The sequence below is a fragment of the Saccopteryx bilineata genome, chromosome X (assembly GCF_036850765.1).
Source record: "Saccopteryx bilineata isolate mSacBil1 chromosome X, mSacBil1_pri_phased_curated, whole genome shotgun sequence".
NCBI lineage: Eukaryota > Metazoa > Chordata > Mammalia > Chiroptera > Emballonuridae > Saccopteryx > Saccopteryx bilineata.
Window position 1 is genome coordinate 62,852,205 of NC_089502.1, and position 12,312 is coordinate 62,864,516.

At 37.5% G+C, this 12,312-nt stretch overlaps 1 protein-coding gene across 1 annotated transcript in view; it reads left to right on the forward strand.

The window, feature by feature from the left end:
- Positions 1-12,312, forward strand: part of IL1RAPL2 (interleukin 1 receptor accessory protein like 2) — a 624,194-nt gene that overhangs the window by 271,670 nt on the left and 340,212 nt on the right. The window contains exon 5 of the mRNA XM_066250474.1: positions 4,693-4,767. Within this exon, the coding sequence (XP_066106571.1) occupies positions 4,693-4,767 (75 nt within the window). The remainder of the gene's footprint in view (positions 1-4,692; positions 4,768-12,312) is intronic.

Here is a 12,312-nt window from a genome sequence, read left to right on the forward strand (position 1 = left end):
AAGATGGCCCGGGCACTGGGGATGGCTCCTTGGCCTCTGCCCCAGGCGCTAGAGTGGCTCTGGTTGTGGCAGAGCAATGCCCCGGAGGGGCAGAGCATCGCCCCCTGGTGGGAAGAGCATCGCTCCTGGTGGGCATGCCAGGTGGATCCTGGTAGGACGCATGCGGGAGTCTGTCTGACTGTCTCTCCCCGTTTCCAGCTTCAGAAAAAACAAACAAACAAACAAACAAAAAAACCTTGTTTTTATATTGAACAATTTATCTTGGAGATATTTTTATAATAGGTATATAAATTAAACTAATTATTTTAAAGAGTTGTATAATAATGTATAATTATATAAAAGTACCATAATATTATTTAACCAGTTTCTTACTGATGGATATTTTGTTTTTTTCCAATATTTTGCTATTATAAACAAAAACAAGCAACAACAAAATTGAACATTTGTTATGACTTGATTTTGAATTCAAATATATAAATTTTGTTTAAAGTATATTCTTTATGTTTCAAATAATATTTCAATATTAGATTATTAAGAGTAACTCAAATAATTTAAAAAATGAAGACTGTGCATATTATAGTTCTATTTGTCTATATTATGCCAAAATCAGCTTAGTTAGGAAAATATGTTCTTTGATTCCATAAAGACAAGATGTGGCCATCAATAAAAGTTTGTTAAAAAAAATGAGAATAATTCACTAAAATTTTCCATTTTCAATCAATTCTAGTATCAGGAAAATGAAGCTAATTATATATATATAGCTTTCTTAAGTGAATTTATGGTGAATTTGTTTGCTATCAACAACCATTTTGGGTATCTCACCAAATTTATATCTTTTCCTATCATGTGATTAACTTTTCTTTCTCTTCTAAACTTTCTTAAAAATATGAGGTGAATGTCTCTCATGTCTGCAGAAAATTCTTAAGCCAGTCCATTAATGATGATTTAGTGATTCTCTTATATGCCCAGCTTCATTCTGTCTCCTGTGAATTATAAAGAAGTATAAAACATTTGCCCTTAGCATGTAAGAGTCCAGTTGAATAGTTAAAACATGACATAATTATAAGAACAACTAAAAATAATTTAGAATATAAATAATGATATAGGGTTTGTCATAAATAATTTTTTATCTGTGTTCCTAGTTCTCTTATTTCTTTATCCCAGATGCCTCTCTAAGTTGCTTCTTTTTTAAAAATTTTTCCAGATTCTACCACTTTGACTCTTTATTCCCCCGCCTGCACAGTATTTCTTACATCTTCTTAGCGGATTTTGTTCTTCTCCACACCATTCTGTATATTAAGCAAATCATCTTTAGATAACACTTGCCTTCAGTCTTTTGTTGTTCTTGATCCATGAATCTACGGTGGCTTTCTGGTTTATTATATCATGTCCAAATCCTTTTGCATGTTTCTCTGGATCCTACAGAACTGAGCTCCATCTTATCTATCTAGTTTCAGTTCTAGTTACTCTACATCATATGCATCTTGCTTTTTACCCCACCTCACCCCACCCAAATCCTTATCACCAAATTATTCTCCTCTAACCACATTATGCTTGATAAATTCTAACTCTCTCACTTGTGTTGGTAATCTTTTCTGCATTTCTTCTTCCTCACTCCCCCTTTTTAAATCTTCTCCACCTCCACTCCTTAATGTCTGTGAAGGAGACCATTTCCTTCATAAAAGTTTCTTTGTTATTGACCTCTCTTGTCACCATTCCTTTACCACATATAGCCTTATAGCTCAAATGCTACAGTATTTATTAGGCTTGTAGGGCCAGTAGCCACAGCCACCATCACAGCCGCCTGGCCCGTGCAGGTTCACATTTGATTCAAACAGACAGTAATGAAACAATGGAGCCAATAACTGGTGGGCCATTAGCTTTAATCCTAGCTTGCACCTGGAGGGGAAGAAATACACACAGTGGGAAAACACTTCCCTTTTCATTCAGGGCTCCCAAAGCCAATGACTTATCCGAGTTTCCTAGAATCAAAGGTTTCTAGCTCACCAGCCTTATTCACCTCTGCTCCCCATTTCCCTCTCTCTGCACAAACTCTGAACAAACTGGCTTCTCCTTCAGTATTCCACCATATTGGCTGCTTCTCCTCTCCTCCACATGGCCTTTCTCTGATCTCCCCCAGCATGAGCTCCTCTGCCCCATTTTACAGTGTAGAAATCAAAACCTTTAATCCAATATACAAACGAGGAAGTCTCTGATACAAAGTCACTTATCTGAGGCATAATGGGATTCCTCATGAGAGTGCACCACCCCACATCATGCAACAATAAAGGGTGTGGGGAAAAGCTTAGCTTTGAAAATATCTTAGTTTTAAAAGGGTGGGAAAAGCTTAGTCTTAAAATTAAGCCTTAGGCTATAAAGACCCTGCCTGCTTACAGCCTGTCCCCCACACCCAATGCAAACTATAAGTGAGCAAACATATATATCATATTTACAAACTTATTTGACCAATATTCCACCCCTTTTGCTCGCTTCACAATCTAAAGCACAGGTATTCCTGCACAGAGAAATTAGTCACATTACACAAATTACAACATGACGAATCATACAATTTCAACAATTACAAAGGTATATACTTCACCAGTCTCTGAGCACTTTGCCAAAACCGCAAAATGTCCTCTGACTTCTTTCTAGTCATGGGAAAAACCTCCTGGGACAGGGGAAGGGCCTCTAGAAAAGCCACTCCCCACCCCCATCAGGGTATTTCACATTGTCCAAAATCTGTATGTCCATCCAACAAAGGAGCCAGTGCCCACTCCGGTCATAGTCCAGGAATCAGTCCATGCACATGAAGCCTCAGCCACCCCCATCATCCCTGTCATCCTGGTAGGTCTTACATTGTCCCAAAGAGGAGCCCGTGGCAATGGCAGTCAGCATTTCCATCTCTGCTCCAGAGAGCGTGATGGCATCCACCCCTATGTCCCAAAATCGCAGACCTACCAGGGGTGTAGTAGGTATTCCTTGTTGCTGGGCTCTCATCTTCTGGAGACTTTGAATTGAAACTCCAGCCTGATTCTCCTCATCTTCCAAAGAAGAACTGCAAACACAAGCTCTCACTGCCTTCTTCTCTGTGGGCCTTGCAGCCCCAGCCCTGGCCTGAACCCCGGCCTCCTGCCACTGCTGGCTCTCCACAATGTCCAGGGCAATCTGCAACTCACAAACCTGTGATGCCTTCTCCATCAGCTGCTCCATTTCCAAGCGAATCTCACGAACCTGGTCAACCTCCTCCCATGTTTGCTTTAGCTCCAGGGTCGGCATCTCTCCTACGTTTGTTCCAGCTCCTTCCACTGCTCGGTTTCCAGGTCCTGGGCAGCCTCTTCCACAGAGCTCTTGGTTTCCTCACACATGGCTGTAAAAGTCAGCCAGCCTACAATCCCCAAAAGGACAGCCATGGGGAACCATAACAGCAGCCAGTCCCCTACTCCACCATTCAAAGGTGGTCGTGGCTCCATAATAATCTGTTTCAAATCCTGCCAACTATGCCAAATGTAGGGCCAGTAGCCAAGGCCACCATCACAGCTACCTGGCCCATGCAGGTTTGCATTTGATTCAGATGGATGGTAATGAAACAACGGGGCCAATAACTGGTGGGCCATTAGCTTTAATCCTAGCTTGCACCTGGCAAGCAAGAAATACACACAGTGGGAAAACACTTCCCTTTCCATTTGGGGCTCCCAAAGCCACTGACTTATCTGAATTTCCTAGAATCAAAGGTTTCTAGCTCACCAGCCTTATTCATCTCTGTCCCCCATTTCCTTCTCTCTGCACAAACTCTGCACAAACTGGCTTCTCCTTCAGCACTCTGCCATCTTGGCTGCTTCTCCTCTCTTCCACATGGCCTTTCTCTGCTTTCCTCCTGCATGGGCTCCTCTGCCCCACTTTATAGTGTAGAAATCAAAACTTTTAATCCAATATACAAACAAGGAAGTCTCTGATACAAATTAACTTATCTGAGCCATAATGGGATTCCTCATGAGAGTGCACCACACACATCATGCAACTCAAGGGTGTGAGGAAAAGCTTAGTTTTGAAAAGATCTTAGTATTAAAAGACTTAGTCTTAAAACTAAGACTTAGGCTATAATGACCCTGCCTGCTTACAACCTGTCCCCCATACCCAATGCAAACTATAAGTGAGCAAACGTATATATCATATTTGCAAACTTATTTGACCACTATAAGTGAGCAAACATATATATCATATTTGAAAACTTATTTGACCAATACTAGTGCTTTACTATATTGCTTTGGAGGTTGGGCTAAGATTCAGAAGTGTAGAAGGTTAAATTCACCAGAAATGTCAATTAGGGTTATAGTTCATTAAGAATGTATCATACCACAAAAGAGGTATGAAGATTTAATGTCTATCTGACTATAACTTTAAAATCTATATTTCTTTACATTTATAAGCCTATAAAAACCATTCAACATAGTCTATTTGTTTGACTTTGTTAGAAAGTGTAGCTGTCAAATGGCCTATTTGTAGTGATCAATGGTGCTCTAAATATGCTGTAAAATGGATATTGTACAGATAGAGTAACAACTCAAGTAAGAATACTGTCTAATAAATGTTTACACACCATTAAAGTCTACAAACATTAAATATCATACACATAGAATCTTTCTTGTAATTTATCTCAATGTTTTCATAATCTTCTTTCATTTTATCTTCTAGCTTTAGTCACAGACAAGCCTCCCAAGCCATTGTTCCCCATGGAGAATCAGCCAAGCGTTATAGATGTCCAGCTGGGTAAGTCCCCTTCTGGGAATAATAGATCCTAAACTTGCTCTCTGTTAACAGATGGGGAAAATTGCATGAACCAAGAAAGGTTTATTGCCACCGTTATTACATGCAAATCAATTTATGTCTGCTCATTTATAACCCTGGAGTTCAACGCAATAGCTGTTTAAGGAAATGAGTTTGTATTGCATCAACGTATGATAATACTAATTGGTTACACTGGGTATTAAGTATACTGTAGAATAGAGCTTTTTTAAATGTGATTGATAGTTGATAGATTCATGAGTGTCATGTATTAGTGCAGGGGTTGGGAACATATGGCTCACGAGCCAGACGTGGCTCTTTTGATGGCTGCATCTGGCTCACAGACAAGTCTTTAATAAAAAAAATAATAATAACTTTAAAAATATAAAACATTCTCATGTATTACAATACATTCATTTCCTACTGCTCATGTTCATAGATGTGGGTGGCTGGAGCCAATCACAACTGTCCTCTGGGAAAACACCAAATTTTTATTGGATAATGCGTAACATACATGGGTCGTTGGATGGTTCTCACGGAATTACATTTTAAAATATGTGGCGTTCATGGCTCTCTTAGCCAAAAAGGTTCCCGACCCCTGGTGGTACAGAAAACTTTTCATGGTTGTCAATCTAACTTTTATTCCAAATTTTGAGATTATTAACTCTTAGGGAACAAGCACTTTTTTAAAAAATAAGAGTCCCTCACAAAAGCCGTTAAAATGTTTTGATAATATTTTTCCCAATTGCACAATCTATGAACATTTAAAACTTATTTTAAAATGAAATCCTGAATAACTATGAATCATATGATGTTGGGAAAAGTAAAAAAAAAAAAAAAAGTTGATTTATGCTGCTGTCTTTCCACAGTCTCAAATAAGGACACAAGGTATTGGGCTTTTTTTCTGTGTTTTCCTTAACACTAATCCTTCTTTAAAACAAAAACAAAACAAAACAAAACAATACAAAAAAGCTGTAAGCTTAAAACTTGGAAGCCTGCTAGTATCTCTTTTAAATCATGGGTTTTACTCTAAACCATGTATTGTAGAATCTTTAAACTTTCATCTGTTGCCCTTCATTTTATTCTTCAATTCTAAAAACGTCTTCCATTCTTAGCAAGAGAATTGAATAAATATGCTGGAAATTTATTAGACTTTCTTTAGGTATAGTATTTTTTAAAATATGTAACTATAGTGTTACCTACATATTATATAGCCAGAGAAGATAAATAGGCCCAAATTTGTCACTCATTTTAGAAGTTGTTTGCTCAACTTTAAAAATAGTGAATTCATTGGTATGTCATTGGTTAATAAAATTATATAGGTTTCAGGTATACAATTCCAAATAAACCATCTGTATATTGTACTGTATGTTCAGCACCCCAAGTCAAGTCTCCTTCCATCACCATTTATCCCCCTTTTACCTCTTCTATCTCCCTCGCCCCCTTTCCCTCTAGTAATCACCACACTGTTGTCTGTGCCTATAAGTTTTTTTTCCCTTAATCCCTTCACTTTTCTCAATCAGCCCTAGCTTTCTCCCCTTTGACAGCTGTCAGTCAATTCTCTGTATCTATGAGTCTGTTTTCCTTTGTTTTTTTATTTTGTTCATTAGATTTTACATATAAAGGAAATTATATGGCACTTATATTTTTCTGACTGGTTTATTTCACTTAACATAATACTGTCCAGGTCCATCTATGCATTCACAAAATGTAAGATTTCCTTTTTTTTATGAATAAGTAGTACTCTGTTGTATAAATGGACAACAGCTTTTTTTATTCACTTACCCACTGATGGGCATTTGGAATGCAATTTTACCATGCCATTTATTAAATATACTCTCTTTACCCCATTGTATGTTCTTGCTTCCTTTGTCAATTGTAATTGACCGTAAAGTTGTATTTATATTTCTGGTTTCTCTATTCTGTTTCATTGAGCTATATGTCTGTCTTTATGCTAGTACCCTCTTGTTTTGATTACTATGATGTTGTAGTATACTTTGATATTAGGTAGCATAATTCCTTCAACCTTGTTCTTCTTTCTCAAGATTACTGTGACTCTTCAGGGTCATTTGTTGTTTTATATAAATGTTTGAAATATTTGTTCTAATTCCGTGAAATACACCATTGGGTCATTGGTATCTTGATAGGAATTGCTTTGAATCTATAGATTGCTTTGGGCAGTACGGGCATTTTAATGATATTAATTTTTGCTATCCATGAACACAGCATATTCTTCCACTTAATTGTATCTCCTTCAGTTTATTTCTTTTTTTAAAATTTTTTTTAATTTTTAAATTTTTCTTGGTTTGTTGTTATTGGTTTTTGTTTTTTTTTTGGTATTTTTCTAAAGTTGGAAACGGGGAGGCAGTCAGACAGACTCCCGCATGTGCCCGACCGGGATCCACCCGGCATGCCCACCAGGGGACGATACTCTGCCCATCTGAGGCGTTGCTCTGTTGCAACCAGAGCCATTCTAACACCTGAGGCAGAGGCCATAGAGCCATCTTCAGCACCCGGGCCATCTTTGCTCCAATGGAGCCTCGCTGCGGGAGGGGAAGAGAGAGACAGAGAGGAAGGAGAGGGAAAGGGGTGGAGAAGCAGATGGGCACTTCCCCTGTGTGCCCTGGCTGGGAATCGAACCCGGGACTCCTGCATGCCAGGCCAATGCTGTATCACTGAGCCTACCAGCCAGGGCCCAGTTTATTTCTTTAGAGACTCAACATTTGATCTTTCCAAATTAACTAAGGTTGTTAGACTTATTTCTATATTGAAACTAGGGGAGAGAGAATTGCATTCCTAAGAACTTATTTATTTATCTAGAAAGATATATAAAACATTGTAGTTAATGCAACCTAGCAGTGTAAGTATCAAAGTCCAGTATTTTAAAACAAAAAGAAGGGAGAATAGTAAATATATTTTCAAGAGTGGGCTATGGGAGTGGTGAATATTTTGTAGATAATGGTAAAGTGTTGGGCTATAGTTCACCCCCTACCACTTGTATTATTTTGTACTCATTACATTTTGTTAAAGCCAAATCTAGATAGGTTTACATGCCCCCTCAGTAATTTCTACTTAGACCTTAACATCTATTTTGAGATAAAAATACCTCAGGGGTAATCTGTGGTTTGTCAGGGGATACATAAAGCCATAAAATTATATTGTATCATTAGTTTTCATGGAGATTAAAGTTTTAAGTTGATTTTATATGAAACCTTTTATATTAAGCAGTGGAAAGCAAAATTTGGCTCTGGACAGTGGCTCAGTGGATAGAGCATTGGTCCAGCATATGGACATCCTGAGTTTGATTCCTGGTCAGGGCACATAGAAATGACCATCTGCTTATTCTTCCCTCCCCCTTTACTTTCTTTCCCTCTTTTCCTCCCACATCCAGTGGCTTGATTGGTTCAATTGTGGCCCTAGGTGCTGAAAATAGCTTGGTTGGTCTGAGTGCAACTGCCTCCTGTGCTAAAAATAGCTTGGTACTTGAGCATCAGCCCCAGAGAATGTTGCCAGGTTGTTCCCGGTTCAGGCACATGTGGGAGTCAGACTCACTATCTCCCTTCTTCTCACCTAAACAAAAAATAAAGCAAAATTCATTAGCTATTTCAATTAAGGCATGAGTAAATGTTATTGTTTATGGGCCTGGGTGAATACTTCTTTCTTCTCTGCCATTAGGCAAACTTCCACAGAAAACTCTGAGCAATATTTTTCTAAAGTATAGACAGAGGCACTTGTAGGAACTATATTTTATTCAGATGTACTGGCTGCAACAGTTGTATAATATATACGCTATTCAGGATATCTGTATAGTATGTATTTCATATAAACATGTATTTCAACATAGATATATATGCCAATATAACCCATTACCAACATCACCCTGTAAAATTAATGAAGTAATTTGCTTCCAATTACGTTAGATGCAAGGCTGAACTTTTTATTTTTATTTTGTAACACAATTTGAAAACAACTTTATTGTCAGAAAGGTGGAGACCTGCCTATTTTTAATCCCAAAACTGGCTGTTTCTCTGAACTACTAAAGCAATCATATTATTAAAAGAAAGAAAAACAAAATCAATTACACCATATATTTGCCATTTCAAAGAGCACATGAATGGTTAATTTTAAGTGATTTTAACTTTTCTACAGATTTACTTAGCATCATTTATTTTTCAAATGGGAATAATTTTATAAATTGTTCTTATGCCTCAATAATAAGGTGATGTTAGGAGCACTGAAATTGCCAGAGTACACCTCAGCTTTGTAGTCAGAATGATCAGGGTTTTGAAACCCAAAAGGTAAAAAAAAATAATTGGGGCAATTGGACAACCTTATCTATATGTGGAAAATTTTCAGAATTCAGTAAGATTATGCAAAATTCTGGATTTATTTTCTTTTATCTATTAAAGTTTATAAATCACATTCAGCTTTAAACATCCTCAAACTAGAACTACGAAAAATGACAATAGTGCAGTACAAATGGCTAAGCACATTTCAAAGATTAAGTTTTAAATTTTAGTGCTTAAAATTTGAGAAAACTTTGTAGTAGATTTAAAGCTGCACACAGATTGTTTACTACTCTTATCATTAAAACAGAGTTTCTCATTCCCCTTCCCTTGAAACTGGGTGGGCCTAAGGTCATGATTGACAAATACAGTATGGAATAAGTGATATTCTGGGATTTTGGAGGTTGATTAAAGAAATCTTGCAACTTCTGTTTGAGTGTCTTGGTCCGCTCTGAAGCTACCATGCTGTAAGAAGCTTCAGCCATATAGAAGGGCCTAGAGAATTAGTAACTATGTGAGAATGAGAAGCCAACAACCACCAAAGCACTAGATATGTATGTGAAGAAGCCATCTTGGAAATGGATCCTCCAGCTCCAGCTGCCCTGGTTTATGCCATGCAGGTCAGAGACAAATCTCAAATTTCTGAATCAAAAAGTCATGAAAAAAATAAAATGGTTGTCATTTGTCACTAACTCAGGTATAGTATGTTAAACAATAAATAACCAGAACAACCATTAATTAGTTTGCTGTAGAAGTGAAATTTCTCTAAATTCCATCTTCCTCATGCTCAGGAATCCTATAGAGGCATTTTATGGGAAATGATAAATATTGTGGATAAACCTGAGTACTAGCTTCAAGATAGTTTTAGAAAACATGGTCTGGAATGATTGCTCATGTGCTTATCTGAGAGTTACACTCAGTTTTCAATTCTGCATATTTCTAAAGTCAATGTAGTAAGTGAAAATTTTCAGTAGAAATAAATACTTGTTAGTGCATGAATTTGGCATTAGTACAGATATTTTGTTGTGTCTCTAGACACAAACATCTTGACTCTCTTTCCTATAATGTAATTGATTAGTCATCCTCAAGGTTCTAGAAATTTACATACTTTTTGATGACATACTGATGACAGTTTGGTTTTTGCTAAATTGTGTTCACACTATAATGCTGAAAGAAGGTTCATCTTAACCAAATAACTATATTTTCAGATGATAATCATATTCTAAGCAAAATAATCTTAAAACTGTTGCTCTAAAAATGCAAGCCTATTCAGTTGCAGCTGCCTGTGGTAATGTATGAAATATAAAGACTGAAGCAGAACACACAAAATGTACCAAACAAACAAAAATCTAATTTGATTCTGTTATCTTCCATTTATTCTCTCTTTCTGAAGGTATATTTAGCTTTTAAGTTAATAAATAAACCATAACTCTACGACCAGGGCTAATTCATTTTATGTCAGTTAGAAAGAAATGTATTTTCAATATTTTTAAAGAAAAAAATAGTACTGCATTGCAGCATACTGATTTATATTGCACATAGTACTAAAGTAGTAAAACATCATAGCAATATGGCACCCTTGTAATGTATTAATGTGACATAGATGCTTATTTGCACAGTTTGTGTGTGTGTGTGTGTATGTGTGTGCGACAGAGACAGAGAGAGACAGAGAGAGGGACAGATAGATACAGACAGACAGGAAGGGAGAGATGAAAAACATCAGTTCTTCGTTGCGGCACCTTAGCTGCTCATTGATTGCTTTTCATATGTGCCTTGTCTAGGGGGCTACAGCAGACCAAATATCCCCTTGCTTGAGCCAGTGACCTTGGACTCAAGCTGGTGAGCCTTGTTCAAACCAGATTTACCCACGCTCAAGCTGGTGACCTCAGGGTTTCAAACCTTGGTCCTCCGCATCCTAGTCCAATGTTCTATCCACTACGCCACCGCCCGGTCACGTCACTATTTTGTTTTGTTTTCTTTTTTTTTTTTTTTTTTTAATTTTTTTTTAAACTTTATTTATTTATATTTATTTTTAACAGAGGCAGAGATAGACAGGGACAGACAGACAGGAAAGGAGAGAGATGAGAAGCATCAATCATCAGTTTCTCGTTGTGCGTGTTGCGACTTCTTAGTTGTTCATTGATTGCTTTCTCACATGTGCCTTGACCGTGGGCATTCAGCAGACCAAGTAACCCCCTGCTGGAGCTAGCGACCTTGGGTCCAAACTGGTGGGCTCTTTGCTCAAGCCAGATGAGCCCGCGCTCAAGCTGGCGACCTCGGGGTCTCGAACCTGGGTCCTTCCGCATCCCAGTCCGACGCTCTATCCACTGCGCCACCACCTGGTCAGGCTGTTTTCTTTTTTTATATATAAAGAACCCAAATACACACCTTACAAACTGTAACAGACTCCCAGAAGCTTTGAAAAAGCAAACAATTGGATATCTATCATCAAATTTCAATTAATGGTGAATTTGGTAATTAATGTGCTTTGTTTTCCTCATTGATAACTTTCTTCTTGGACATTTTTTTATTATTATTCTTTTTAGAGAGGAGGGGGAGAGAGAGAGAGAGAGAGAGAGAGAGAGAGAGGAGGGGGAGGAGCTGGAAGCATCAAATCCCATATGTGCCTTGACCAGGCAAGCCAGGGTTTTGAACCGGCAACCTCAGTGTTTCCAGGTTGACACTTTATCCACTACGCCACCACAGGTCAGGCCTCTTGGACATTTTTTAAGGCTTAAAATAAGCCAGTCAGTGTTATGCAGAAAATAAATATAAACACCGTTTACTTTCTCTTTTTGGTTTAAGGAAACAAGCAAACAAACAAAAATAGCCTGGGGTGCCAAAATCATAAGAAATTTAGACCAGTCTCAATACACAAACATTAACTTAAGCTAAATTACACAGTTAAATGTAAGCCCTAAAATAATAAAACTCCTAGAAAAAAAATATAGGGAGAAACTTCATAACATTAGTATTAGAAATAAGTTTTAGGGTATGATACTAAAAGACAGGCAACAAAGTAAAGATAGGCAAGTGGATCAAAACAAAGTATCTGCACAGTAAAGGTAACAATCTATAAAGGTAACCTACAGAATGGGAGAATATTTGCAAACCATATTTCTGATAAGGGACTAATATTCAAATTATATAAAGAACTCCTACACCTTAACAACAACAACAAACAAAGCCCAATTTTAAAAATTGGCAAAGAAGTTGAATAGATATTCATCCAAAGTTTCGAGAT